Source organism: Lipotes vexillifer, unplaced genomic scaffold (assembly GCF_000442215.2).
Source record: "Lipotes vexillifer unplaced genomic scaffold, Lipotes_vexillifer_v1.1 scaffold1607, whole genome shotgun sequence".
Lineage (NCBI taxonomy): Eukaryota > Metazoa > Chordata > Mammalia > Artiodactyla > Lipotidae > Lipotes > Lipotes vexillifer.
Window position 1 is genome coordinate 703,280 of NW_006797504.1, and position 27,949 is coordinate 731,228.

General features: G+C 56.8%; 1 protein-coding gene across 1 annotated transcript in view; it reads left to right on the forward strand.

The window, feature by feature from the left end:
• GLI2 (GLI family zinc finger 2) overlaps positions 1–27,949 on the forward strand; it is a 186,046-nt gene that overhangs the window by 155,782 nt on the left and 2,315 nt on the right. Inside the window, exons 5-13 of the mRNA XM_007469662.1 lie at positions 7,208–7,409; positions 9,381–9,594; positions 10,903–11,025; positions 14,190–14,324; positions 18,547–18,696; positions 22,608–22,772; positions 24,070–24,348; positions 25,853–26,189; positions 27,632–27,944. Of these exons, the coding sequence (XP_007469724.1) occupies positions 7,208–7,409; positions 9,381–9,594; positions 10,903–11,025; positions 14,190–14,324; positions 18,547–18,696; positions 22,608–22,772; positions 24,070–24,348; positions 25,853–26,189; positions 27,632–27,944 (1,918 nt within the window). The remainder of the gene's footprint in view (positions 1–7,207; positions 7,410–9,380; positions 9,595–10,902; positions 11,026–14,189; positions 14,325–18,546; positions 18,697–22,607; positions 22,773–24,069; positions 24,349–25,852; positions 26,190–27,631; positions 27,945–27,949) is intronic.

The window sequence follows — 27,949 nt, forward strand, 5'->3', positions numbered from 1 at the left end:
GGGGGGGGGGGGGGTCCCCTGGCCGTGGGAACTGGGAAGCCCACCAGCTCTGGTGTTTTCGGCTGGTCCCAGCTGCACGGGTCTGGGGAGAGATGCTCCCGGGAAGCCTCTGTCCACCCCAGGGAGGTGTGAGTGGGTCTTCCAGTCGAGTTTCTTTGTGCTCAGACTCTCACAGGGAAAGGTGTGCAGGCCTGGGGCCCGGGCAGCGGGGCTCACGGGACCACCTGGGAAAGGGCCCTGAGGCTCTGAGGACATGTGTGTTCACATGAGGAAGCTGCCCATAAACATGATGGGGACACGTAAGCTCTCTGCCCGTGCAGGGGCCCTGAGAGTTTGTGCGGAGTTGGGGAGACTCCGTGTGTGTGTCTCTTCGCTCTCTCTTTTTCGTGCACACACACACACACCCTACCTACATACCACATACACATCCACACTGTAAACACGCACACACCATACACACGGACACTCACTCTCCTCATTCATTCATGAATGAGGGTATTTACTGAGCACCTATTACATGCCAGGCATGGTGCCAGGTGCTAGCAACGCAGCATGCTAAGCCCCGCTCTCGCGGTGCTCCAGGGGGGCTGCTCTGTGGAAGCTCCCTGTCGCCGCAAAGGACACCTGTCCCGAGGCCGCCCCGCCTACTCGGCCTGTTTCCTCAGCACCTGCACTTCACATTCCCAGAGGAGGCAGAGCCCTGGGGGAGAGAACATCCCAGGGGTGATGAGTGTCAAGCTGGGGTGTGGAGACCAGGGGCACCCGGCTGTGAGGAGGCCTGGAGAGAGGGTGTCAGGAAGGCCACCCAGGTCCACATCCGGCAGAGCAGTGTCCCCAGCCCACCCGCTGGCAAACCACCCGCAGTTTTACCTTAGCCAAGTGCCACCTACACGATAACTTATTTAGTCGTATATTTTTAACAGACTCACCTTAAAATAGAACTTTATTTTATTTTCTGAAGTGGGAAACCCCATAATATCTGGGGAAGATGTCCCTGTCTGTGTCTCCGTGATGCCTAAACGATCTCCTTTGGGTCGTGTGTGTGTCCTACGCTGGGGAAGATGCCACAGCCTTAGCGGCAAGGCTGGAGTTGGAGGAGTTCTTGCTGAATGGAAAAGCCAAGCCCTCCATCCCCCGCAGAGCACAGGGCCGGGCTGTGGGCGGGACAAGGGGCATCTCCAGCAGAAGCCGCCCTCCCTCTCTCGGCAGCCTCCCGGCCTCCAGGTGGTCAGTGAAGGCCCATTGCCCCTGTTCTTTAAGGAGGCTGATTTATAGCCGGAAGAGTGAGGAGTGATGTGGCTTTGGAAGGTGATAGATAACCAGTCCGGAAGTCCGAGGTTATTCTGCCTAGTGGTCCTCTAGACAGCGGGGAGGTCACTGCTTGTCACTGGAACCCTAAAATGGAATTTTCTCGCGTGATGCCGTTGAGCATTGGTGATTTAACGGCGGAGCCGCAGCCGCCACCCCCTGCCCCACCACTCTGAGGAGCTTGAAATGTTTCCGAGTGAAATGTTGTGTGCTCACAGCCCATATTTCCTACGAGCTGTATATTTTATTGTCATATCGACACTCATTTCACTCGGATGTCGCCTCCGTTCCGACACCCGTTCCTTATGCTGCCCGCGGGTCCGGGGAGGTCTCAGGAACCAGTTACACTGATCACGCCACTGAGAGGCAGGGGAGCTGACAGAGGGGCTGCCAGAGGCCCCATTCTGGGAGGGCGTCCGCACCCAGCCTGCCGACAGGAGGGACATGACGGGCAGAGTGCTGAGGGCAGGCTCAGGCCAAATGGTGTGTCCGGCTCATCTGGCAAGCCACCCCAGAGTCTCGCGAGACAAGCGTCACGAAGTCACTTTCCAGGTGAGGAGCCTCGAGCCCAGAGCCCTAAGTTTCTTTGTCTCCATCATAGACCTGGGAAATGCGCTCATAGGCCTCAGCCCCGCGCCTCTGGGCTCCAAAGCCTCGGTGCTTTCTACTCCTCCACGAGAGCGGGTGTGAACAGCCAAGTGTGGGCCAGGTCCAGGTCCTCGGGCTGGATTTCCTTAGAGCATCTCCTTAGTGAGTCCAGAAAGTCCGGGCGAGGGGGGCTGGGCCACGCAGGAATGTTCCCTAAGCAGTGGGGGTCAGGGCTCACAAGCCCTGCCATGAGGCTGCACCCTGCCGGACCTGGGGAAGGTGCGTCCCGGCCCTGGGCCCACAGGAGGCCCATCCGGAACGGTGGGCGCTACGCTGCTCGGTAGTCCGTAGTGACCCTGAGGTGGGCGCTCTGGGCCCATCTTCTGGGTGAGGAAACAGCCCAGAGAGGTCCAGTGACTCGCCCAAAGACACCCAGTTAGAGCTGGCAGGCAGGGTCAGAACCTGCGTCTGCCCGGGTCCCAGGCCTGTTTCTGCATCTCCTGCCCTTTCCGACTATCCCAGGGCAAGAGATTCCCCCGCCCCCACGAGCACTCTGGGCTAACCTGGGGTAACCCTGCTTTGGTGGTGTCTAGTAATCCTGCCCAGAGCCACTGTCACCTCCCACCAAGATGCTGAGCTCCAGGAGACGGGGCTGAGCATCCTTGCTTGCAGCTCCCCTAGCATCAAGGCCTGTGCCTGGCAAACAGGCTGCCGCAGGAGGGCCCGATGGGTGTGTGAACTAACGCGCGAACGAGCAAAAGAAAGAGCTAGCGGACAAAACAGCATCCAGGTCAGGTGGCGTCTGGCGTTTGCCCAGGTGAGGGCAGGCAGGTGGCTGGTCACCCAGCGGCTGTCGGCTCTCAGAACGGGGGCATCCACAGATGAATGGACATGACGAGTCTGCCAATCCTGGTCATAAATCACAGGAGAAGCCACAGGAAATGAGTGCCAGGCTTTTCTTTCTATTTAGTAATTTATCAAGGGAAGAGGCGCATTAATAAACATATTTCCCTTGAGGGGAGGGAGTAACAGAGATGAATATCACTGTCAGATCTGGCCTGTTTCGTCTTCTTAGGGGCACACGAGAGGGTGGGAATCCAAATATTAGTAGCAAAATCTTTTTTTGAGTGCATTGCAAAGATGTGTGTGTATTTCTTACTTTGTATGATATTAGATCTACCCCATCTTGTATTTTCCCATTTATCACTCAGTTCATAAGTAACAGGAGTATTTTGGAAGATTCACTTTTATCTCAGAGTTGCCTTCAAAGTGAGGATGAACAAGGAGTGAACCCAGTAAATAAGAATTTAAGAAGCTTGGAGGACACCCGGATAGGCGGATGAGTGTTTAGGGACAGATGTCCTCCACTGTGGCTCAGTCGTCTTCTCTAGATTTGCTGTCGTTTTCTCCATTAGCTCTCAGCTCACCCTGCTCACCAAAGAGTCCTCCTGGCCCCTAAAGAAGCCGTGTTCATTCACAGTTTCATTCTGGAAGATCTGCTGGGTTCAAGGCACTGTCCGTGGTGCTACCCCTGTGTCCTCAGGACACACCTACCGCGCTGCCCCCATTGTGCAGATGGGCAAAGAGAGGCTCAGCAGGCTGAGAAACGCACCCCAGGGCAGCCACTAAGTGTCAGGCTGTCTGTGTGCCCCCACTGGGGGGGAGGGGTGTCCCCACCCTAGGCCCCTGCACCCAGGAGAGCCCTCCCCTGATACCTACCCTCCCCACCTGAGCAGAGGCAGTGCGGCGGCGGTTCTGGTGTCCAGCTGCCTGCTTTCCAGTCACTCCCTACCTCCCCCGGCTGCGTGGCCTTGGCCAAGCTACTTGTCTTCTCCTTTGTAAGATGAGGCTCATAATAGTTCCTTCTTTATAGAACAGTTGTGAAGATTAAATGGCTTTATACTTGAAAATGCTTAGAACAGTCCCGAGCATCCGCAGGGCGCTCAGTAAATACCGACTTTGGATGGCTGAGCATCCACTGTCCCTTGACACACCTCGCCTCTGCCCCATGCCCGGCTTTCGGCATCTCCTATTGGACTCACCACCGAGCCAGCCGGAGCCCAGTGCTGGGATATAACGGTGAGCGGCGGGGACCGAGTCCCTAGTTCACAGAGGCGGGAGAAACAGGAGCAACCAGACATACACGAGCAGGTGCGAACTCCCCCAAGCTGCACCTCTTCACAGAGAGGGGACCGTGGTGCCCTGAGAGCGTGCCAGGGGGACCTGCCCAACTCCAGGAGGTCAGTGATGGTTTCCTGGGGAAAGTGATGACCCTGCTGAGGGCAGAGCACTGCAGACAGAAGAAGCAGTGTGTGCAAAGGCCCTGTGCAGGGGGCTGGAGAGGGAGTCAGGGGCACCCACGGAGCCACCGGGTAAGCCACGCTGAGGACTTGTGCCTTTTCCCTAATAGCAGTGAGAGCTCTGGAAAGGTTTGGGGTGGGCAAATGGAAAGACGTGATCTGATTTGGCCGCAGTTAGGAATGTGTATCGGACAGCAGTTAACTAAGGGCCCCGGGATGCCCCAAGCAGGTGGGGGGCTGGGCCGGTGGAAGTGAGAGATGCAACTGTGAAGGAGGTGGGGCGGCGGGTGTCAGGCCAACTCCCGGGTCCCCCGCTCTGCTGCTCTATGGGTGGCGGGCGCCCGCCAAGCCCAGCCCTACAGGAGGTGGGCAGTGTGGGCTGAACTGCGGCTGCCCTTCAGACACAGGAGGCCAGGTAGGCAGCTGGCTGTCAGGAAGTTCACTATCAGAGCCGCTAAAGTGAGGATTTAAAAGCTGTTTGTGGTGAGAGCGTCTTCCTGGCCCTGCCTCTCCCCACCTCTCTGAAGGTACACTCAGGACAGAGAAAAGCCACACAGCAGGGCTTCTTTGGACCTTGGTTCAAATCCTGCCCTTGAGCAAGTTGCTAACCTCCCCAAGCCTCGTTTTCTTATCTGCACAGCTGGGTTTGCATTTCAGGGGGCAGTGATGGCTGTTCATCGCAACAGTGGGTCTGAATGTCACGAAGGGGTGGCTGTCGCTGGGTTATTCCGTGCACCAGAATTCAGAAGCAGGGACTTATCCAAACACCACACCAAAGGGACACACGCTGTCTCTAGTTGCTGATGGGCCAGGACACATCTCTGTGGTCCGGGATGCTTGTTCAGATGGGTGGTTGTGTCTGCAGCACAGCCCAAGCGCCGGCTGGGGAGGGGCTGCTCCGTCGGACCCTGTGAGGCAGAATGAGGTTGTGCGACGTTGTGTCCCTAGGCGTGTGGGCTGGGGTCCTTCCCGCCACAAGACAAAGGTGGTGACACGGCCTGAGTGTGTCACCTGCTGGCCTGGGTGCCAGCCATGCTCCCAGGCCCCTCTGCGGGGCAGAATGAGCTGGTGTTCACCAAATGGGAGCACCTTCCGTGAACCCACCATAGCTCTGCTTGCTAAAAGATCTGTAAGCCCCAGGCCTCAGAACCCAACAGAATCAACGGACGGCCAAAAACAAAGATGTTCAAGGAAAAGAATACCCTCAGGAACTCACCTTTTTCTCCCAGCTGGGAGCTTTCCTACAAGCGCTTCATCCTTTCCGGTTGAAAACAAAGTCTGTGATTACACACGTGCACTTGTACAGACGTACGTACAGGGTACCCACCCGGGGCAGCTGGTCTTACACCCAGCATCCTTCATCCACAAAGGAGATGGTTAGGAAAGACGACCCCAGAATCCCCTTCCAGCCGGAGGATTCTGGTGGCCCAGCCTTAAAGGGGCTTCCCAGATTTTCCAGCCAAGGATGGGGTGGGGGGAGGGCTGGGCGTGGTTGCCCCCCAGGGCAGGGGGCAGTGGGCAGGGGCTCGGCCGAGGCTGCTTCTGTTGGTGGTGGTGGGCTTTCTAGGGGCTCGGTTGGTCCTGGGAATGCGGGCCCAGAGAGTCACAGGGTATTGCTCCTGCCCTCAGTTCTCCTGCAGTGGTGGAGACAGCACACTGACTCGCAACCCCGCAGCCAGGACATCCTGCGTCTCCCTGGAGGAGGGGACCTATGGGGTCTGGGCAGGGCTGAGCAGGCAGGAGGGAGAAAGGCGGGCATCGCGAGCCCGGGAACCGCCGAGCGCGGGTGTGGGTGCTGATGCACTCTTCAGCACAGCCCTGGAGGTCGGCACTTGGGGACCCTTTACAAAGAGGAAACGGGCCCACGGAGGGTCTGGACAGGGTGGGAACCTTGGCATGTGGATTCTTGTCCAGCGATGTGGTCAGACCATTTCTCGGCTCCTGTGTGCCCAGAGGGGAGACCAGAACCCTGGTTGGGAGAGGAGGGGCTGTCAGGAGGAGCGGTCTGGGGCCCCTGGTCCTGAGGAGCAGGGAGCCCGGTCTGGGGGCAGGTCCTCCTCCCTCCCTGCAGCTCCGTGTCTATGTATGGGGAGGGGGAGAGCACGCCCACGGGCAGTTGGGTAGGGCACCGCGTGCGTGCGTGCATGCGTGTTTAAGGCAACAGGTCCCCGAGGCCCAGGCGACTCCAGAAGGGAAGGGCCTCGGTGTTGGAGAGCCGTCTGCCTGCTGCCAGGCTGCCTTTTGCCATGGCATCCTGCGTCCTCCCCACCCCAGACCGGCCAGGAGTCTAGGGCCTCTGCTTGGCGAACGTCCAATCAGGGCATTTGGGGGCGATCCTGGTCGCAACGTGATCCGTGACCCTGGAGCACGCGACTCCTTTCCCTCTCCTTCCTGTGGAAAAGTCACCCGCTGGGATGCTCTACAGCAATAAAAAAGGCGCCGGTTCCTGCCACGCACAGCTGCGTGGAGAAGCCTCACCGATAATGTCGGACGAAAGAAGCTGTTTGAGAAAAAGCATTGATAATTCCATTTACGTAATAGACAAATACGCAAAACAGGCAACGCTAAGCTGAGGGTGAGAGGCCAGTCTGGTGGCTGCCCCGGGGAGGGTCCAGAAAGGGCAGAGGGGCTGCTGGGTGCTGGCCGGGCCGTGCTTCCTTGGCCCACTGCTGGCTTCACTGGTGGGTTCCCTATGTGAGAGGCCACCGAGCAGGTCACCTACGGTTTGTGACTTGGCTGTTGTGCCTCAGGCGTTGCTGGACCCGGTCTCGGCCTCTGCATGCCGGACAGGACAGGCACTGACACAGATCCTCAGCACATCAGGTGTGGACCAGGCCCATCATACAGATGAGCAAACTGAGGCCGAGAGAGGCCTGTGCCCCAGAGCCGCCAGCTGGACAAGGGCAGATCCGCAGTGCCCATCAGGCTGTCCCCACCCCCAGTCCCCTTCCCCCGTCACATCACCCCTACAAGTGGTCATGCTGACACGCCTTGGCTTGGCTGTCCTGCAGTGTCGCGTTTCTCCAGCCCCCGGGTGACGCCCCGCCTGAGCCGCAAGCGGGCGCTGTCCATCTCCCCACTCTCGGACGCCAGCCTTGACCTGCAGCGCATGATCCGGACCTCGCCCAACTCGCTGGTGGCCTACATCAACAACTCAAGAAGCAGCTCGGCTGCCAGCGGCTCCTACGGGCACCTGTCGGCCGGCACTCTCAGGTGAGCCCAGCCCGCGAGCCGGGGCCAGGAATGGGAGCTGGGCTGGGGCCCAGTGGAGAGGGTCCACACTGGCCCCCCGGGAGGAACACAGGACTTGTTTTTGGGCGTTTTTTTATGGAAACATAGTTGATTTACAGTGTCGTGTTAGTTTCTGCTGTACAGCAAAGTGACTCAGATTTACACATACATACTTTCTTTTTCATATTCTTTTCCACATGGTTTATCACAGGATGTGGAATAGAGCTCTCTGTGCGCTACAGTAGGACCTTGTTGTTTATAGGACTTGTAAGTCAGTCTACTTGCGACTATTCTAGGAATGCAAAACCAGTAGTGATGACGTCGAAACATGCCAACATTTGGGTACAGCTTCATGGGCCTCTTTTTCACCCACCAAGTGATTTTTTAGTAACCCTTACCGGTCCTGTCGTGAAAAATTCCATCATGAAGTCAAAGGAGACTTTTCTAGTGTTTCAGCAGTGTCACTGACCAGCACTGGACCGCTGGAGGTGTGACACTGGCTTGGCCTGCACGTCTCTGGGCTGGCAGACGTCTCCCTCTGTGATCACAGCACACGCAGACCTCACCATCACCCCCCGCCCCGTCCCCTCTGCGCAGCCCTCGACTGTTCAGAGGACTCAGACCCCAGCCAGCTTGGCTGAAACCCATGTCCTTACACTGGTCCTCCTGAAACAGGCCAGGGTTAGAGGAGCTTAGGCATGCCAAGAGAGCTCAGCCCAAGGACCTGGAGATAAGGGATGATAACAGTTATATCAGTTATCTTTTGCTGTGTGACAAAAAAAACAAAAACAAAAAAACCCCCGCAGTTTCACACAGTAAGCAGTTAGCCTCTCGCACCATTTCCAAGGGTCAGGAGCGTGAGACTGGCGTAGCTTCAGGTCTCTCACGAGGCTGCAGTCCAGATGTCGGCCAGGGCCGTGGTCACCTGGAGACTTGAATGGGCCTGGATGTCTGTTTCCAGGATGGCTGGCCCTTGGGCCTGTTGGCACAAGCTTTAGTTCCCCTTCTCGGGAGCCCCTCTACATGCTGCTTGAGCGTCCTCACAACGTGGTGGCTGGCTCCCCCTCCGCCCGCCCCCAGAGGGAGTGACCCCAGAGAGCAAGGAGGAAGCCCCGGCATCATCTTCTGTGACTTAGCCTCGGAGGGCACCATTTCTCCCTCAGTGTCCTGTTCTGGAAAGAGTGGCCCGTATGCAGGTGGCGTGGTAGAGCTCAGAAGACAGAGGACAGTAGGAACCGGAGGGCTCGGGACACACTTCCTGGACGAGGCGGCATTAGAACGGGGTTCAAATAGTCGGGGAGCATCAGTGATGCAGGGGCGCATCTCAGGCGACAGAGCAGTGAAGGGCCAGGGACAAAGGCTGCGTCCTGGGGCAGGGCCTGGGGGCTACGCACAGAAGTGGAGGCCTGAGGCGGCCGGCAGTGGGGAGCCACGGTTGCTTGAGTGGGTAAAGCCACGGTAATGGGGCAGTCAGCAGCGTGCCCATCCAGATCCCCAGGCAGGGTCCTGTCTGCCCAGGAAGCGTGGGCCTCACAGAGTCCTGCCCCTGGCCCGTATGGCGTGGTAGAGCTCAGAAGACAGAGGACAGTAGGAACCGGAGGGCTCGGGACACACTTCCTGGACGAGGCGGCATTAGAACGGGGTTCAAATAGTCGGGGAGCATCAGTGATGCAGGGGCGCATCTCAGGCGACAGAGCAGTGAAGGGCCAGGGACAAAGGCTGCGTCCTGGGGCAGGGCCTGGGGGCTACGCACAGAAGTGGAGGCCTGAGGCGGCCGGCAGTGGGGAGCCACGGTTGCTTGAGTGGGTAAAGCCACGGTAATGGGGCAGTCAGCAGCGTGCCCATCCAGATCCCCAGGCAGGGTCCTGTCTGCCCAGGAAGCGTGGGCCTCACAGAGTCCTGCCCCCACCCTACCCCACCCCTCTCCATCACCTTGTCTGCCCTTCTCTGCAGCCCGGCCTTCACCTTCCCGCACCCCATCAACCCCGTGGCCTACCAGCAGATCCTGAGCCAGCAGCGGGGCCTGGGCTCAGCCTTCGGACACACACCACCCCTGATCCAGCCCTCGCCCACCTTCCTGGCCCAGCAGCCCATGGCCTTCACCTCCATCAATGCCACGTCCACGCAGCTCAGTAGCAGCAGCAACTGTCTGAGTGATGCCAACCAGGTAGGTGGGGGCGGGGGGACACCAGGTACTCATCTGCACCGAGCAAAGGCCAGTCATGGCCGTCTCATGCCAGGAACCTGTGGAAGGACTCTGGGCACAGGTCTGGCTGGCACCGTACCTCTGGGCAGAGGCCACGTGATCAAACGGGCCTCGAGCTGGATCCCCAGTCAGGAGGCCGGGGCTAGGTCCTCACACTGCCCTCACTCACCATGGGCCAGCACCAAGCCTCAGTTCTTTGGCTGCCTGTCCAATAAGCATAACGACTAAATGGAGAAACCCTAGCATTCAGAGTCAGGCATCATACAGGGACCTCATACACAGCATGTAACATGGATGGCTGAAACAGGTAATTGATATTGTACAGCTTAGTTTGAGAGCATGAGTTTACCCAAGGCCATCTTACTTGACCTTCCCAACGGGCTTTTGACATGCCCAGGCCGGCTCACAAGCGCCTGGCATGCTCGGTGCTGTGAGCATTTGACGAATGAACAAAGTCCTGTTCTGCAGATGAGGAAATGCAGTTGGAGTCCTAGAGACGGTATCAGATAGTAGGAAGGGCACAGCCCTCAGAATCAGATGGTGCTTTGAACCCTGACTTACCTGAAGGCTCTTTCAGCCTGAGCTCACACACCTACGGAGCGGGGCTGCCGCCGGTATGGAGTCACTGAGCCTGGGTCCACCCGGATCCTGGTTAGCACTCACTGTGGCCGTCCTTGAGGTGAAGCAGCTGCCCAGGCCACCCAGCTGGCCGGGCAGAGGCTGCAAGTGACCACTGCTGGGGAGGAAAGACCGGAGGCCGTGCGGTCTAGGAGCGGCCCTCTTCTGGAAAGTTCTCCCCAGTGCTCCAGGCGGCCACCTAGCACCTCCCCCAGACAGTGGCTGTCGGCTTTTGTCACATCCCCTGACACCGCAACTCTAACCCGCTTGTCCTGAGGAGCCAAGCTCTTCTGTCCTGCTCCCTGGACTGGCCGGCCCTGTTGTCCTCAGACCCAGAGCCACCCCTGCCTGGGAGGGCTGAGAAGTTGAGGCCGCTGACCCGGGAGCGGGGTCCCCAGCATTTCTCAAAGAGAGGGTCTCTGCTCCATCTCCGTGGGGTGGGGGTGGGGGGCTGCGTGGTAGGAGGAGGGTGCTGGCAGGCGCGGCCCTGGGCTTCCCGGGCTGTGCCCCAGGCCAGAGGACCAAGCTGTGTGGTGACTCAGTTTCTGAAACTGCAAACACAAGCGTTGGCCCGGACGGCCTAGTGCGGAGGGACCAGGGTAAAGCCCAAGCAGAACTTTGGGGGGCCCCCCCTGTGTTACCCTCTCCCAGGGCAAGCAGAGCAGCGAGTCGGCCGTCAGCAGCAGCGTCAACCCCCTCGTTATTCACAAGCGCAGCAAGGTCAAGACCGAGGCCGAGGGCCTGCGGCCAGCCTCCCCTCTCACCCTGACGCAGGTAACTTGCCGGCTGTCCTGGCCGGGCTCGAACTGGGGCCGGGCCTCGTCCCCTAGGGCAGCTGCCTTGGGGCCGTGATCCTGTTGAGAGTGGGTGATGGACGGCAGCCTGCATGAATGAATGAATGAGTGAGTGAGTGAGTGGACCAGAGAGGGCAGGGCAGGCACGCCAGGAAGCTCAGGGAGGACCAGAACTGTGTCCCCAGCTCCCCGCACCCACCTCACATGTGCTCATCAACCGCCTGCCTGAGGGGGAGGGGGAGGGAGGGGATGGAGGTGGGAGGGAGGGGAGGGAAGGGGATGGATGGGGGAGGAAGAGGGAGGGGGAGGGAGGGGGAGGAAGGGAGGGCTGCAGTTGTCTGTCCCTGCAGCACAAGCCCCAGGCCAACTGAGTTGATCATGGCCCCTGAATGGCTCAGCGCCCCCTGCGTCTGCGCCCTCTCCCTGGAAATCTGAACCCTGCCCTACTCCCTGAATAGTAGGACTCACATCTGCCCAGACACCCCCCACCACCACCCAGCTTCTAGGTCACTTTGTCTCCTGCACTGCACGGTAAGCTTTGGAGAGGTGGCACTTTGGGCACAGAGCCTGCTTTGGCTCTGCGTCACTGGGTTTGCCTAGGGCCTGGTGCGCAGTGACCGAGGGATATTATTTTCTAACGACTCAACGCACGTTTGAGGGGGTGAGTGTTACAGTGCCTGGGTGGGGAGGGGGGACAGTTCCTGGCGGGAGGGCGAGGAACAGAGCATCCCGCAGCCCAGAATGAGCCTGTCGTGGGGCTGAGACCCTCGTGCAGGTGTCTTTCTTTGGAGATCCTGCCACTTATTCCAACACCAAGCCGACAGGCACACAGCCCCAGCTCCAGGGGAGGGGACGGCACGCGTGCTGACCTCTGCGGCAGGCCTCTCGTGGCGGCCCGGTCTCCACCCCTTACTACGGAATCCACAGCTATGACACCATGGGTGCTCGGGGCCTCTGGTCCCCTTCTCCCCTACATCTGCCGGACCATCCTTTATCAAACCTGTAAGCCACAGGGCATGCTCCAGGCACTTAATTTTTATGAAATATTGGGCTCTGTTATTGTCAGGCAAACAGAGAGGTTGGTGACAAATTCTACTCCCCTCACTGACACCAGAACATCCCTGCGTGATGCATGGTTTCCGCGCGGCTGGCCATCATCAGGGGCCGTTGAAATTGATGAGGACGGTGAGTGTCCACGGGAGATAAACTCACTGGAGCTGTGGGGCCAGGGCTGCGGGGAGGCGCTCAGCGCCAGGGAGCCCCCCACACTCCCCCTCAACCCGGGGGGCTGCACAGAGCCCACCCTCCTGCCCAGCTCCGCTCCTACCTCGTGTCATGGAAGGACAGCCGTGTATCACGCGGAGGTTGTCACCGTGTCTCTCAGTGTCCTGACTCCTTTGCTCCCTGACTCATTTTGCAAGGTGGACGGGCCTTCTCTTGGCAGCAAGTGCAACAGAACGAATCCCTTCTCAGCTTCCGCCCTTGGGTTCCTGGGCTGGGGTGCTGCTTGGCTGGAGGCCCAGGCCCAGCCCCTGCCCCTGCAACTCTCCTCGGAGCACGTCCACGTGGCAGCTTCTTCCAGTCTTCTCTGAAATAAGCAGGGCAGGCAGCTTGAGGAGTAATAACGTCTATTTCCAGTTTTTCTGCAAGTGCAGAGGCATTAGGAGGCCCCAGCCCTCCCACGGCTAGACGACTAGAGATTCGGGAAGGAGGCATTCCTGCCCCTCCTTTCAATGTGGGCCCAGTACTGCCCAGGGACTTACTGGACAACACGTCATTTTCCTTTTCCAGAACACGTGCATTAATTGTAAGGTGCTCTGGGAGACAGCACTCAGAACCCACCCCCTGGAGAGCCCTCTGCAGCCCCAGTGGAAAGCCAGTCTGGGGTGCGAGTCCGCACCGGCCACGGCGGGGTCACGAGGCCAGTTTCTGCTCCGAGAAATGGACTCAACTTCAGGAGGGAGGCTGAGATGGAGGCTGCAGCCTCTGCTTCACTGAGTCCCTGTAGCCTTTGGGAACTGGGGTGCCTGTCTCTGGGGAGAGGGTGTCCGCCCCCCCTTAGGCTGAGCTATATAAATGCTTTCCCCAGAGGCTCTCTGAAAGACAGACATTCCTGCCATTTTAGAAATAGTTTGGAAGTAAAGCAGGTCCCCCTAACGTCTGCCCCTTTGCCTGGCTTTGCTCTGAGCCTGCTCCACAGGCCAGGGGATACTGGGGAGGCCTCAGCCTGCTCTGGAGGCCTCGCCGGGCCTTCTTCCCAGCCTGGCCATCTGTGCCTCTCCCCGTGTGCCCGGCTCAGAAGCGGCCCCCGGCCAGCTCTCTTGGCGTCAGCTGGGATGGGGGACCTTGTGGGGTTGACCCTCAGTCTGTTGCTGGTTTGGGAAGAAAAGCCTTTGTCCTCTTTGAAAGGAATTTCGGGTGCCTGTGATCAATGGAAGGCCCATCTCAGGGGCCTTTCCTTTACCTTGAAACGGGCATACGTGGGCCCCATCGTGGCCGGGAGACATGAGCCCAGATCTGGGCAGCCACAAACGCACTGTGTCCTGGAGGGAGCCGGTTGGCCTCTGGTGGAACGTCAGGGTGCCCGGCTGTCATACCAGAATACAAACATCCGCATTTTAGGGCTGTCACAGGGAAACCCGATGCTGGGAGAGTATGTGAGTGCCATGTGTGCCCTTGTGAGGAGGGGACAGTGTGAGGGTAAGGCCAGGCCAATGCGTGTGGAGTTTCCTCTTGCCTCCAGACAGGAGCCGACCCCGCACACGCTCTAAATACAAATGCCCGCCGCCCCCCCTGAGCCTGTGGGGCCTGCCCCAGCTCTCCCCAGGGAAACCCCACCAGATAAGCAAAAGTCACTGCCCTCCTGCCTCCTGTTCTCCTTGCCATGGCCGTTGACCCAGGACTGATGGGACTCCATGTTGAGGGCCAGCCAGCATGTGTGCATGCTTATGCGTTCATGCATGTGATGTGCATGTGAGCACGGGCGTGGCCCCGCCTAGGCCAGCCCACGGGTCGCCAGCCCACGGGTCCTCAGCACAGCCTTCACGGGGCTGATAGTGACCTTTCCTCGGGGCCAGGTGGCTGGATGTGGCTCATGTGTGTGTGCTCTGCACGCCCCCCACCCCCACCCCTTCCCCACCCCAGGAGCAGCTGGCTGACCTCAAGGAGGACCTGGACCGGGATGACTGTAAACAAGAGGCTGAGGTGGTCATCTACGAGACCAGCTGCCGCTGGGAGGGCTGCACCAAGGAGTACGACACCCAGGAGCAGCTGGTGCATGTAAGCCCCTGAGCGCCGTGGCCAGCCTGCCGGGCCCAGCCCAGGCCCCGGCTAGAGAGAAGGGGCTCCAGAGGTGCCTGGGCCACCTCCTGCGTGGGTGGAAGGCATGATTACTTACCTAGGCCATGCTTGTTTCTAAAAGGGGACTTATAAATACGTATGTAGTACAAGAGATTAACAAAAATAATGGAAAATTAGAAGGAAAGGAACAATAAAATGAAGCCCAAAGTAAAGTTAGTATTAAAAACCAAGTGCTCAGGGCTTCCCTGGTAGCGCAGTGGTTGAGAGTCCGCCTTCCAATGTAGGGGACGCAGGTTGGTGCCCCAGCCCAGGAAGATCCCACATGCCATGGAGCGGCTGGGCCCGTGAGCCATGGCCGCTGAGCCTGCGCGTCCGGAGCCTGTGCTCCGCAACGGGAGAGGCCACAGCAGTGAGAGGCCCGCGTACCGCAAAAAAAAAAAAAAAAACCCAAAACCAAATGCTCTGAGCTTGGTCTTCTTTTATTTTTATTTTTTTCTGGAGCTTCCTGGCAGCCAGTGCAAAGAGGGAAATAAGATTAGGTAAGCCAGCCAGCATCCACAAGATAACAATAAACCTGACCCTGAAACCTGAAAGAATTTTCTCCCATGGAGGGAGGAGTTGGTCATTTCCTCTTGGAGACCATGCACAGATACCCAGTGTACATGGGTGCAGCTGGGTGTTTATACCCATACAGGGAGGGGGCTGCTGTATAATGCCTGGGTGCTGACAGATCAGGAGATCAGAGAAGGCCGTGGGAGCTGGGTGTGCCCTTCAGGGTCTGCCTGTAAACTTTCTACAACAGCAGCCACTGTGGGCTCACTCATGCAGTGCAAACAGCAGGAACAGGAGCTCAAGGTAGGAGGTGCCTGGCTTCCAACCTGCTCCGCCACAGCTAGCCAAGTGGTTCTGAACAAGTGACTGAACCTCTGTGAGCCTCGGGTTTTTTCTTCTGTAAATAGAGGTGAAGCCCACTCTACAGAGGGGTGAAGGTTGACCATGATACCAGCATAAGCACTTAGCAGAGAGCAGCCCTCCATACACGGGCATTCCCTCCTGGCTTCTCCCTGTTGCCCAGGCCGGCCCCGAGTGGCTCACTCTTCTCCATCCAGAAAAGAACTTAAAGTCAAGAATAAACCTCCCCCAACCCCAACGCACACTCCTTGGTGAGTGAGTGTCTGTAAAGATGAACCTACACCAAACTGGAAGCTCAATTGCTGGGTAGATCCCCACTCGGCAACTCTCTTACATTTTAACCAATTTAAACTGTAAAATTGAGTTAGCTACCTGACATTTTTTAAATATTTAAAAAATTATGTAAGTATTATATAAACATGTTCTCTTTATAATCAAATTGAGCATTGTGGAAGTATATAAAATGTAGAGTAAAAATCCCCCTACCCTCTCCTTTCTCACCACCAGAGACAAGCATTGTCCAGAGTTCAGCGTGAATCCTCCAGATGGCTTCTGTTCACACACGTGTGCACACGCACGCACGCACACACACACACACACACACACACGCTGGTCACACCCAGGAGCCATCCCACAGGAGCCACCTCCTCCCTAGCTCTGTGAAACCAACATTTAAGACACCACCCACTCCCCCTGCTTCCTTTGCTCATGGGCTTGCTCTCAAAGACTGTAGGTTTCTTTGGTGTTGGGGTTTTTCTCCCCAAATTCTCACCCAGGGGACTGGAATTTCTCAGCAAACCCATTGCCACTGACGTCAAACCTGTAAAGCCGGGTCTTATCTAATCCCCCTGGGACTCAAACATAATTTTTCAACCAAGTGCTCTGAGCTAGAGTTCACATACACATCTTTTTTTTTTTTTTTTGGAGCTTCCTGACCGTCAGTGCAAAGAGGGAAATAAGATTAGTTTAGCCAGCCAGCGCCTGCAAGATATTAACACCTCTGTGGGTTAAACAAGTCTTGAGGTGGAGTAGGGGCCACTGGAGCTGTGAGCTATGGGACAAATCAGATAGATGAAAGGGGGAAAAGAGAAGATCTGGAGCCAGGAGGGGTTGCAGGCAGAGAGGTGGAGGGGAGGATGTAAAAGACGCTCAGCAAGGAGTGGGTCAGCGCTAAAGAGTGGGGAGGGGATTCCTCAGGTAAAGGCAGGGGGTCCAGACGAGGGAAGAAGGGCTCCAGCTGCAGGCTCCTGCCTGTGTCCTGGGGCTGTGGGTGACCGCCTGCACCTGGCCCTGAAAGGAGCAGGTTCCTGTGTTGGGGTGTGGGGAGCAGGCTGGTCTGCTCAGCTCCGTCTCTCTCTCTCTGCTCCCTGGGAAGATGGATGGCCTGGGCACGCACGCGAACTGGAGCCCCTAGTCAATTATTAACAATTTGTTGCTAAGCAAACCAATAAGAAAAAAAATGAAAGGTATTGTCAGGAAGCATTTTTATCATTTGAAAGGCTTTCAAAATGGAAAGTGAGGCTAATATAGTAAGATTGCCTTGGAAGTTCAAAGCGCCGTAGATTTTGCTTGCCTTGATGTCAGCATTTGGATGCGTGACGGTCCGGCCTGTCACCCAGGGCGCGAGGGCCCAGCGGTTTTCTGGCTTGCGGGGAGAAGATGCTGCTGGACCCCAGATGCTCAGCTCCGGCACAGCCTTGTAGGTTGCAAAGGTCTACAGAAGCGCCATCCTGTAGAAAGACACCACCAGCCCCAGTGCCAGCCCCACATGTAGTCTTACATTAGCTAGGGGCACGTTTAAGCAGAGTGAAAGGAAACAGGTAAAATTAATTGGATTCATGTATCAATATTTTGTTTAACCCAATATATCTAATACTATTCTTTCTGCATGCACTCAATATATCACAAAATTATTAAGATATTTTACATCCTTTTTTCATTCTCAGTCTTTGAAACAGGTGTGTGGTTTATACTTACAGCCCATCCTGGTCGGGACCAACCACCTTTCAGGGGTGCAACAGCCACAGGCGGAGAATGGCCACCAAATGGGACAGTGTGGGTCCAGACGTGGTGGCAAATATGCCACCATTCCCACTCCCCAGTTAAACAGACAACCTGAAAGATTAAGGACATAAAGGTCCTCAGGCCCCACCCACGTATCAACACATCCCAAAGCTCAGAAATAGTAAGAGCCCTGCTCCAGTGAGGACTGCAGCCTTCAGTTAAACCATGAAAGCAAGTAACAAAACCAGATGTCCTACTCAGGGTGGCTTGCTCTGCTACCTGTGACAGAAAACCTCCGTGGCCTGTTGCTGCCCATCACAGGGAGAAACTGCCCCCGGGGGGCGCACAGGTGATGGGCCCAGGGCAGAGGCCAGGAGGTGTGGGTGCAGGGGCTGAGAAAAAGAGAAAAATTCTCCCCATGCTCCTGACCCAGGGCAGTGCTGGCTGGGGTGGGTCTGAGGCCCACTTGTCCAGGAAAGGCTTTCTGGCCATGCACTTCCCAGCTGCGCCCGGGATGCCCCCCACCCCCGGGCACCAAGGGCCCCCACCACCACCACTGCAGGATCAGCTGGACGTCTTGGGCTGTCCCGCCTTGCTCTCCTGGGCTTTTTTGTACCCCAGGCAGCATCACACAGTGCCCAGGGCACACCGTCAGGGTCAGGCTGACTCCATCCTGGGCAGGCTACTTTAACAACCTGGGCTTTTGTGAAAAGGGGACAAAGCTGTCATCTCATGGGTCACTGTCAAAAAGAGAGACGAGGATGCATTTCTGTTTCTGTTACGATAAGAATGTTAGGGACCTCCCTGGCGGTCCGGTGGTTAGGGCTCGGTGCTCTCACTGCCGGGGCCTGGCTTCAACCCCTGGTTGGGGAGCTAAGATCCCACAAGCCTCGTGGCCTAAAAGAGAAACAAAATTATTATTTAAAATTTTCTGGAGCCATAGGGACAAGCTTGGGAGAGGCTGCTCGTGCCCCCACTGTGTGCATGTCTGCCCCACCACACCTAATGAGTGCCTACTGTTTGCAGCCTGGAAGCATCATCATAGCCATCAGTTCTCCATAGACCAGAGCCTAGAGCCCAGACTGGAATGAGCGGGGTGTCTTTGACCATCATGGAGGGTCACTTTGATGACTAATTGGAAGATGCAGCCCACATAACTCACGAGGAGGCGTGGCCGGCACCTGGATGCTGGCCCATGCGGCGGCTGGTCTGCATAGACCAGGTGGGGTCTGGAGGAGGGGTGGGTGGACGGGCTCACCCTTCCCCGTGGGCTTCTTCCCGGCAGCACATCAACAACGAGCACATCCACGGGGAGAAGAAGGAGTTCGTGTGTCGCTGGCAGGCCTGCACGCGGGAGCAGAAGCCCTTCAAGGCGCAGTACATGCTGGTGGTGCACATGCGCAGACACACGGGCGAGAAGCCCCACAAGTGCACGGTGAGTGGCTGTGGGCCGGCCCATCGGCCAGCTGATGGGGATGGTGTGGGCAAACCTGGTGGAACAGCGTGGGGACAAGCGTTGCCGACAGGGTGTCCTGTCTGCCCCCACCCAGTCTTGGGTCCTGTGGGCCCTTCTTCTGTCTGTCTGCTGCCCCAGATCTTCGCTTACTCTCCCTGTGGGGCAGTGTGTGCATCTCGGTACCTGCGGGGGGCTGGGGGGCGTGCTGGTGTCTCTGTGGTTGTGTCTGTGTTACCAGGAGCCCCACGGCACAGCTGTGCCCGCACCCGACTGGGTGACCCTGGGCAGGGGGCCAGCTTGGTGGCTCCCTGCAGCCTGTCCTCTGCACAGAAGAGAGTTTCACTGGAGAGTCACAGATTGAGCGATGACGAGTTAAAAGTCACTTTGGTTGAGTTTTTTTTAAAAGGGGGAACGCAGTGATAAGACCTTTTAGACAGTCTCCCTGTGGAGTCAACAGGATTTGTGACGCTATTGGGTTGGCCAAAAAGTTCGGGGAGACCCGAACGAACTTTTTGGCCAGCCCAATGTTTGGTGAGACCTTTCTTTTTTTGGTATGTATACAGCAGGTTCTTATTAGTTATCCATTTTATACATATTCGTGTATACATGTCAGTCCCAATCTCCCAGTTCATCACAGCACCACCCCTCCCCCGCCACTTTCCCGGCTTGGTGTCCATACGTTTGTTCGCTACATCTGTGTCTCTGTTTCTGCCCTGCAAACCGGTTCATCTGTATCATTTTTCTAGGTTCCACATATATGTGTTAATATAGGTGAGACCCTTTTTTAACACACAGGAATTGCTCCCTCTTTCAAAGAGCGGTGGCCCTGTGATGCACTCCTATGGCTGTGACACAGGCCTCTGGGAACTGCTCTTTGTGAATTACCGTATTTCATAGATTCTGAGACATACGCTTCATTCTCATTTTAATGACTCTGAAATCAGTCTGTCTTAAAATCGGTGGTGTCCAGGATTCAATGAAATACACTACCTTTGTTGGCAAGGTATTGGTTTTTTTAAATTGAAATAGAATTCACATACCATAAAGTTCACCCTTTTTAAAAAAAAAGTACAATTCAGTGATTTTGAGCGAATTCACAAACTTGTGCAGCCTTCACCACTAGCCAATTTCAGGACATTTTCAACACCTCCCCAAAAGAGGCCCCATACCCACCAGCAATCAGCCCCCATGCCCCCCTCCCCTGCATCCCCTGACCACCACTAATTTGCTTTCTGTCTCTATCAACATGCTTATTCTGGGCAGTTCATAAAAATGGAATCATACAATGTGTAGCCTCTGTGTCTTTTCCTTCACTTAGCATGTTTTCAAGGTTCACCCGTGTAGTATCATGTATGAGTATTTCATTTATTTTTGTGGCTAAATAATACTCCACTGTGGACAGATCACAGTTTTCTATCCATTAATCATTTGGTGGCTATTTGCATTGTTTTTACTTTTTGGCTATTAACACTGTTATGAACATTCACATTCAAGTTTTTGTGTGGTTTTGTTTTCAGTTTCTTAAACGTATATACCTAAGAGTGGGTCATAGAGTCACAGAGTGGGTCATTGCTGAGTCATCGAGTAACTCTATGTTTAACTTTTTGCGGACCTGCCAGATTCTTTTCCAAAAAGGTGACAGTATTTTACATTCCCACCAGCCATGGGTGAGGGTTCTGATCTCTCCACATCCACACCAAAACTTGTAGTTACCTGCCTTTCAGTTACCTAGTCATCCTAGTGTGTGTGAATTTGCATCTCATTGTGGTTTTGATTCGCATTTCCCTAATGACAGATGATTTTGAGCATTTTTTCGTGTGCTTATTGGCCATTTGTATATCTTCTTTGGAGAAATGTCTACTCCAATATTTTGCCCATTTTTAAATTGAGTTATTTGTCTTTTTGTCGTTGAATTGTAGTAATTTTATTAGAGCCTGATTGGATATATGATTTGCAAATAGTTTCTCACGTTCTGTAGGTTTTCTTTTGATTTTCTTCATGGTTTCCTTTGAAGCATAAAAGTTTTAAATTTTCTCAAAGGCCAATGTTTTCTTTGCTTGTGCTTTTGGTGACGTATCTAAGAAACCACTGCCTAATCTAAGGTCACAAAGATTTATCCCTATATTTTCTTCTGTGAGTTTTGTAGTTAATAAATATAGTTTTATTTATATAAACATATAAATATATACGTGTATACATTTGGTAAGGTAGTTCTTCCATTTAGGTCCTTAATCCATTTTGAGTTAATTTTTGTAGGGGGTGTGAGATAAGGGTCCAAATTCGTTCTTTCACATGTTGTTACACAGTTGTCCCAACCCCATTTGTTGAAGAGACTATATTTTCCCCATCGAATGGTCTCGACACCCTTGTTGAAACCCAGTTGACCCTAAATGTATGAGTTTATTTCTTAACTCTCAGTTCTCTTCTGTTGATCGATACATCTGTCCTTATGCCAGTACCACACAATGTCTTTTTTTTTAATTGATGTACAGTTGATTTACAATGTGTTGATTTCTGCTGTACAGCAAAGTGACGCAGTTATACACATATATACATTCTTTTTTATGTTCTTTTCTATGATGGTTTATCCCAGGAGATTGGATATAGTTCCTTGTGCTATACAGTAGCTTGATTACCATAGTTCTGTTGTAAGTTTTGAAATTGGCAAGTGTCAGTCTTCCACATTTGTCCTCCTTTTGCAAGATTGTTCTGGCTCCTCTGGATCTTTTGCAGCAAGTTATTTTCTTAACACCCCGAGTGATAGCAAACCATAGCCCTCTGATATGAGCTGCGAACTTCAGAAACAAATAAAAGGCATTGGAGCCAAGTGTGCCCAGTCAAACTGGTCAGGAATAAAGGGGAGGATGTGAAGAATGAGACAGTTCCTGTTGGGGTTTACGTGTTATTCTGGGGGCAACTTTCACAGCTACACTGGAGGCAGTTGCGGTGTGTTTGGAATAGGTGCCCCCGGCAGTGATCCTTCCTCCCTCCCTCCCTTCCTGCCCCTGTCTCTGGCTCCCTCTTTTCTTCCTTTCCTAAAATGTTTACTGAGCACTGCACGTGTTTCTCTTCGTCAGGCGCTAAGTCCTAGGAACACAGAAGTGAACAAGACCCAGAAAGTACCTGCTCTCCGGGAGCATGTATCCTAGTGGGAAGGCCAGATAACAAAATGATTAAGATAATTATAAACTGTGTTAGGGCGTATAAAGGGAAAAGGGTGGTATTATAATTAAGAAAATCAGAGAATTGCTCTCGGAGGAGATGACCTCAAAGATTGAGAGGGAGTGGGCCAAGCCAATGCCGGGGTGGGTGGGGGTGGGAAGGAGGTTCCAGCCAGAGGGGACAGTGTGCGCAAAGGCCACTCGCCGGGAAGAGCTCATCGGGGTCGGGGAGCAGAAGGGACCGAGGGTGACGATGGCCAGCTCCCTCAGGGACTCAGAGGACCCTGGATTTTATTCTCAGCACATTCAATGCACAGAACAGTTCTAATCAGGGAGTGCCATTGGGAAACAGTTGACGAGAACATTTACGGAGTTTGTAATCATATGGGAAGAGTCTTTACAATGTGCTGTTGATTTTAATGAGCAGAATAAGTAACTGAACGCTCGAGATGTTCCCGATTTGGGTTTTAAAAACGTGCAGGGATGAACTGCAGAGTCCCCAGAATGAGACTTGCCTGGGTGTCGGCTGTCCCTGGGCTGTGGACGGTGTCATTTTCCTGTCCCTTCCACGTTTTTGCGACGTGTCATTTATATAATCAGGAAGGAAGGTAGATGCTGTCGCTGAGATCCGTGCGCCTGGCTGCACGTGCGGGGCAGAGCGGGCCCCCAGGTCAGGCTCCCTGCGGTGGATATGGGGAGCCCTCACTGACTGAACCCACCTCTTCCCAGTTTGAGGGCTGCTCGAAGGCCTACTCCCGCCTGGAGAACCTGAAGACGCACCTGCGCTCCCACACAGGGGAGAAGCCGTACGTGTGTGAGCATGAGGGCTGCAACAAAGCCTTCTCGAATGCCTCGGACCGCGCCAAGCACCAGAACCGCACCCATTCCAACGAGGTACCGTCCCCAGGGAGGCAGGCAGCGGGCGGGCGCGTGCCTGGGGCCCCGCGGACACGTGCGTGAATGCATCACCCTCATCCCACGGCTTCTAGACACCCATAGGCCATTCGGTGGCCGGGTGCCACTTCCCCCCGCCCCCTGGTGTGGGGACTCAGCACGCAGCGGCAGCCCTGTCCACCCGCCACAGGCTGGCAGCGCGGATGACACGCTCCAGCCGCTCATGCCGCCCGGGCCCGCGGAGCTGTCGGTCCCTCCCCGCATGGAGCGCAGAGCAGCCTCTGTCTCTCCAGGTAGCCAGAGCCCCAGGCAGGGCTGAGGGAACCCAGGGAGGAAAGTCGGGTGGGAGCTCGTGGTGGCTCTGTACCCGCCTTCCGGTCCCCGCCCAGCCACTCAACTGCTGTCACTCAGGTAGACTCAGGAAAGGATGTTTCTAAACGTTTTGACACATTTTGGACCCCAAAGGGACTTGCTCCAATGCTGGCAGGAAGTTCGAGGACTTCCCAAAGGTATCTGAACCCCTCAGAGTGTCTAAAGACAAGAGCTAGCCTTGGATAGGGCTGTGTGTGGGTATGTGTGTTTGCAGGTATGTATGTGCATGTGTGTGGATGTGGATGTATGTATTATGTGTGTGGGTGTGTGGATATGTATTTGTAAGTATATGTACACGTGTGGGTGTTTACATACGTGTGTGTGTGAGTTTACGTGGATGTGTGTGCTTGTGTGTGCATACGTGTGTGTAGCTGTGTGCGTTGTATGCATGTAGACAGAGTATGTCTATATGTGGATGTCGCTTGTGTGTGTGTGTGTGTGTGTATGAGCTTAGGACCAAGGTTCAGAAACCCTGGGTTTTCATCCCACTCCTGGGTGACTTGGGGGCAGTGTCTTTGCCTCTCTGAACCTGTCTCTCCTCATGAGAGGGAGCAGGTGTTGGTGCTGTGTCACAGTCGTATAACGAGGTAATACACTCGCTACTGACACCAAAATGCCCAGCGCCCCAGTCGGTCTGCGGATCACACCAGGCACTGTGTGTCCCCTCCCTCCACAAGCTCCCACCCATGTCCCCTGTCCGTGGTGGTGCCCCCTTAACCACAGGCTTACCTGCAGGAAAAGGTGGCAGGCGAAGCCGGCGGGGCGGGGCTCCTGCGGGGTGGGGCTGACGTGGCTCCATCCAGGGGCCCATCGCCTTCCCACAGTGCCGCCAGCTCTGCCGAAGGACGCGGCTTCGGGAGGACGGACGGTGCTCCCACGCGGAGTCTGCCTTCCTATCCCATCCGTAACGCCTCTTCTCTTCCAGAAACCCTACATCTGCAAGATCCCAGGCTGCACCAAGAGGTACACGGACCCCAGCTCCCTCCGGAAGCACGTGAAAACGGTCCACGGCCCAGATGCTCACGTCACCAAGAAGCAGCGCAACGACGTGCACCTCCGCACCCCGCTGCTCAGGGAGAACGGGGACAGCGAGGCCGGCGCCGAGCCTGGCCGGGGCTCCGAGGAGAGCGCCGAGGCCAGCAGCACCAGCCAGGCCGTGGAGGACTGCCTGCACGTCAAAGCCATCAAGACCGAGCGCTCCGGGGTAAGCAGGGCTGCGCAGCAGAGGCCCGGTCCATACCCCGCCCCCAGGAGGCCATGCCCAGCGGCACCAGGGGCTCAAGGATGTCCCTTCTCTCTCCAGCTCAGCTGGCCCCCATCGCCACCTTGGGCCCCCACGGAACCTGTTTCGTGCCAGGTCCCATCCTGCTGTGCAGGCCGTGGGTGACGGGGATGCCTCCCCCGACGCGGTCAGTTTGCAGGGGGTGGGGCGGTACCCGGTGTCTGCCTTTCCAACCAGTACCCGCCGCCGCCGCAGCTTCCCCCGCCCCTCTGTCCTGTCTCTGCGTCCTTGCCCCTCTGGCCTGCACCCCTTTTGTTCTAACCATCTGTTCTTTGTCTCCACCTCTTTCTCCTGACTGTACCTCCCCTAAGGATAGACGGTACTGAGGTGAGCGGAGCAGCGGGGTGGGCTCTGGGCGCGCTGGTGCGAGTGAGGGGGGCTGGGGCGCTTGTCCAGGCTCCTTACGGCCGGGAAGGCAGGTTCGGGTACGTAGACCGCAGGCATCGCAGGTGGGGCCGTCGGAACAGCTCGAGGCCGGCAGCAGGGGTCAAGCTTGCAGGCACAGGAGGAAGCGGTGGGGTCCAAGCCCGCGTGAGGGTCAGGGCAGGGTGGAGGTGTGAATCTGGACTGCGGAGCAGGGCGGGCCTGACCTACAGAAGGCCTTGAGTGCCAAGGTGAGGGATGTGGGCCGTGCTGTGTGCAGCTCCCCTGGAAAGGTCTGGAATTTGGGAGCCTTCAGGTTAGAAATGAACCAAGGATGCTGCATCCCAGGTGAGCCTCATTTGGGCTCAGATCCCAGGTCACGGTGGAGGGAGCCCAGTTTCTGTGGGGTTCCACCCCGTACACGTGTGCCACGAGCTCTCGCCTCGATTTACCCTGTTGCAGAGGGAGGGCTGGTTTGGGGTGGCCACTCAGGTCAAGGGCGAGGGCTGTGTCCAGCAGCTGCACCCTCTGCGGTCAACCCTTCCCTTTCTAGCAACCCACCTCCGGCCTGCTGGACAGACGGCAGGTAGCAGGCCTTCACTGTTTCTTACTTCATTGAGCGGCCCACCCCCATCGCTGTTGTTGGGGTACTTGAGTCTTCTCTTTCCTGTCAATTTCATGCGGCTGCGGCAGCCTCTGTGGGGCTCAGCTTCAAAGGGTCCACATACTGAAAGCTCTACAGGCAGAGAGCTCCGGCCCAGACGTTGGCTGGGAAAGCTTAGGAGCATAGCAGGGGGCTAGGGCGGGTGGGTGGTGGGTGCCTGGCGATTACCCTCTGCCTTCTACTCGCTGGGTGGTCTCCATCCATCCACCAACTCTCTCCAGGAGTCAGTTCGGGTCCCGCTTACAGTTGGGGAAACCGAGGTTCAGGGCAGTGATGTTTTGAAAGCTCCTCCATACGGCAGCTTCCTGCCTCCGGGTGTGCAAGGGTGCAGCGTGGGTGGCGGGGCCAGTGGGTGCTCGCACCCTCTGAGTCTGTGCCTTCTCACCATGCTCCCCACAGCTGTGTCAGTCCAGCCCCGGGGCCCAGTCTTCCTGCAGCAGCGAGCCCTCTCCTCTGGGCAGTGCCCCCAACAATGACAGCGGTGTGGAGATGCCGGGGACAGGGCCCGGGAGCCTGGCAGACCTGACGGCTCTGGAGGACCCGCCGCCGGGGGCCGACGCCTCCGCCCTGGCCACCCCCTCTGCCGGTGGCCTGCAGCTGCGCAAACACATGACCGCCGTGCACCGGTTCGAGCAGCTCAAGAGGGAGAAGCTCAAGTCGCTCAAGGATTCCTGCTCGTGGGCCGGGCCGGCTCCACACACCCGGAACTCCAAGCTGCCCCCGCTGCCGGCAAGTGGTGAGTGGAGGCCCCGGGCGTGCAGGTGGGGTGGGAGGGAGCCCAGGGCAGCACGATGAGGTTCATACCCACCGGGCACCATGTGCCCTGGAGAAGATGGATCTTACAAGCCCGTTGCACAGGTCAGGGAACTGAGGCTCAGAGAGGTGAAAGTGCTTTGCTCAGATCGGTGGCAGAGCTGAGACTCAGCCCAGGCCTGAGTGGCTCCAAAGCCCATGCTCTTCCGGCTACACCATGCTGCATCCCCACAAGCCCCAAGGCAGGCAGACCCAGCTCAGCTCTTGCTCGCCTCATGAGCCATGCACTTGCCTACCAGGCATCTGCCGCGCATACCACGGCAAAGGCCTCGGCAGGACAGTGACACGTTCCAGGTCCCTGTGGTTAGAAGGCCAAGAGTTACGAGATGCCGAATGAGCAAGTAGCGCCGAGGACAGAGCTCAGGGTAGCTCGAGAGAAAGCAGGGCAGCTGGGGAGGCGCAGGGAGGGCGTCACGGAGGGGGCAGCCCTGTGCTCAGCCTCAGGAAGCGTTGGCCAGACTTTGAGGTGGAAGACGTCTTCACCAGGCATTTCTTGAGTGCCACTGTGCCAGGCTGCGCGCCGGGCACCAGACACCTTGGGGCACTGAGCCTCCACACTGCCCTCCAGGGCCCAGTGTGCACCGTGGCACCGAGTTACTAAGAGGAGACCCTGAGAGGCTCCACCTTGAAGGGGGGATTCGTTGCCCCAGCTGTCGAGGGAACTGCCGGCAGATGGCCTTCAACTCCCCACCTTCTCCAGAGATTGCCTGGGGTGCTGACAGCTGCCTCACCCAAGGTCACCTTTCCCGGCATGGCCCACGTCCAGGGATGGATCTCTGCAGGGCTGTAGAGGCTGCTCAAGGCCCAGAGCTGCCTGTGAGATGAGCCGCGGCTGGCGGCGGGCCTGCCCTGCAGCTGTCTTCTACCTAACCACTCTGCTGCCTCTCCACACGACCCCGCCGTGGCTGTGGGTCTCAGGACAGCCCCCCTGAACAGCCTGCCGCGTAAACGCAGTCCCAGGGGAGCCCACCTGGCAACACCCACCCGTACATGGTGGGGATGCAGGGAGGCTGTGGCCAGGGCCCTCCTGGGCTCTTGGGGATAACCCAGTGCTACGGAGAGGCACATCCCATCCACAGCTGGAGAAACCGAGGATGGGACCGAATGAGAATGCAGGGCCAGCTGGGCGGTGCTAGATTGGGGTCGGGCCTCCTAACTTCCGCTAGCCTCCCTGGCAATGAGTGCCACCATTTGCTAACTGTCCCTTCCTTTCTTCCTGTTGTTGAGAAATCATTGGCTGGGTTCCTGCTGGGTGCCAGGTCCCGTTCCAGGGCTCTAGGCCCGGCAGCCTCAGTGCGGCCCAAGCAGGCAGTGTACCGCCCCTTGTCCCCAGTCCCCAGCACTGACCCCTCTCCTCTCCCGCAGGCTCCATGCTGGAAAACTTCAGAGGCGGCGGCGGGCCGGCGGGGCTGCTGCCCAACCCGCGGCTGTCCGATCTGTCCGCCGGCGAGGTGACGGTGCTGAGCCACCTGCAGGAGCGCCGCGACAGCTCCACCAGCACGGGCAGCTCGGCCTACACCGTGAGCCGCCGCTCCTCGGGCATCTCCCCCTACTTCTCCAGCCGCCGCTCCAGCGAGGCCTCGCCCCTGGGCGCCGGCCGCGCACACCCCGCCAGCTCCGCCGACTCCTATGACCCCATCTCCACCGACGCGTCGCGGCGCTCCAGCGAGGCCAGCCAGTATG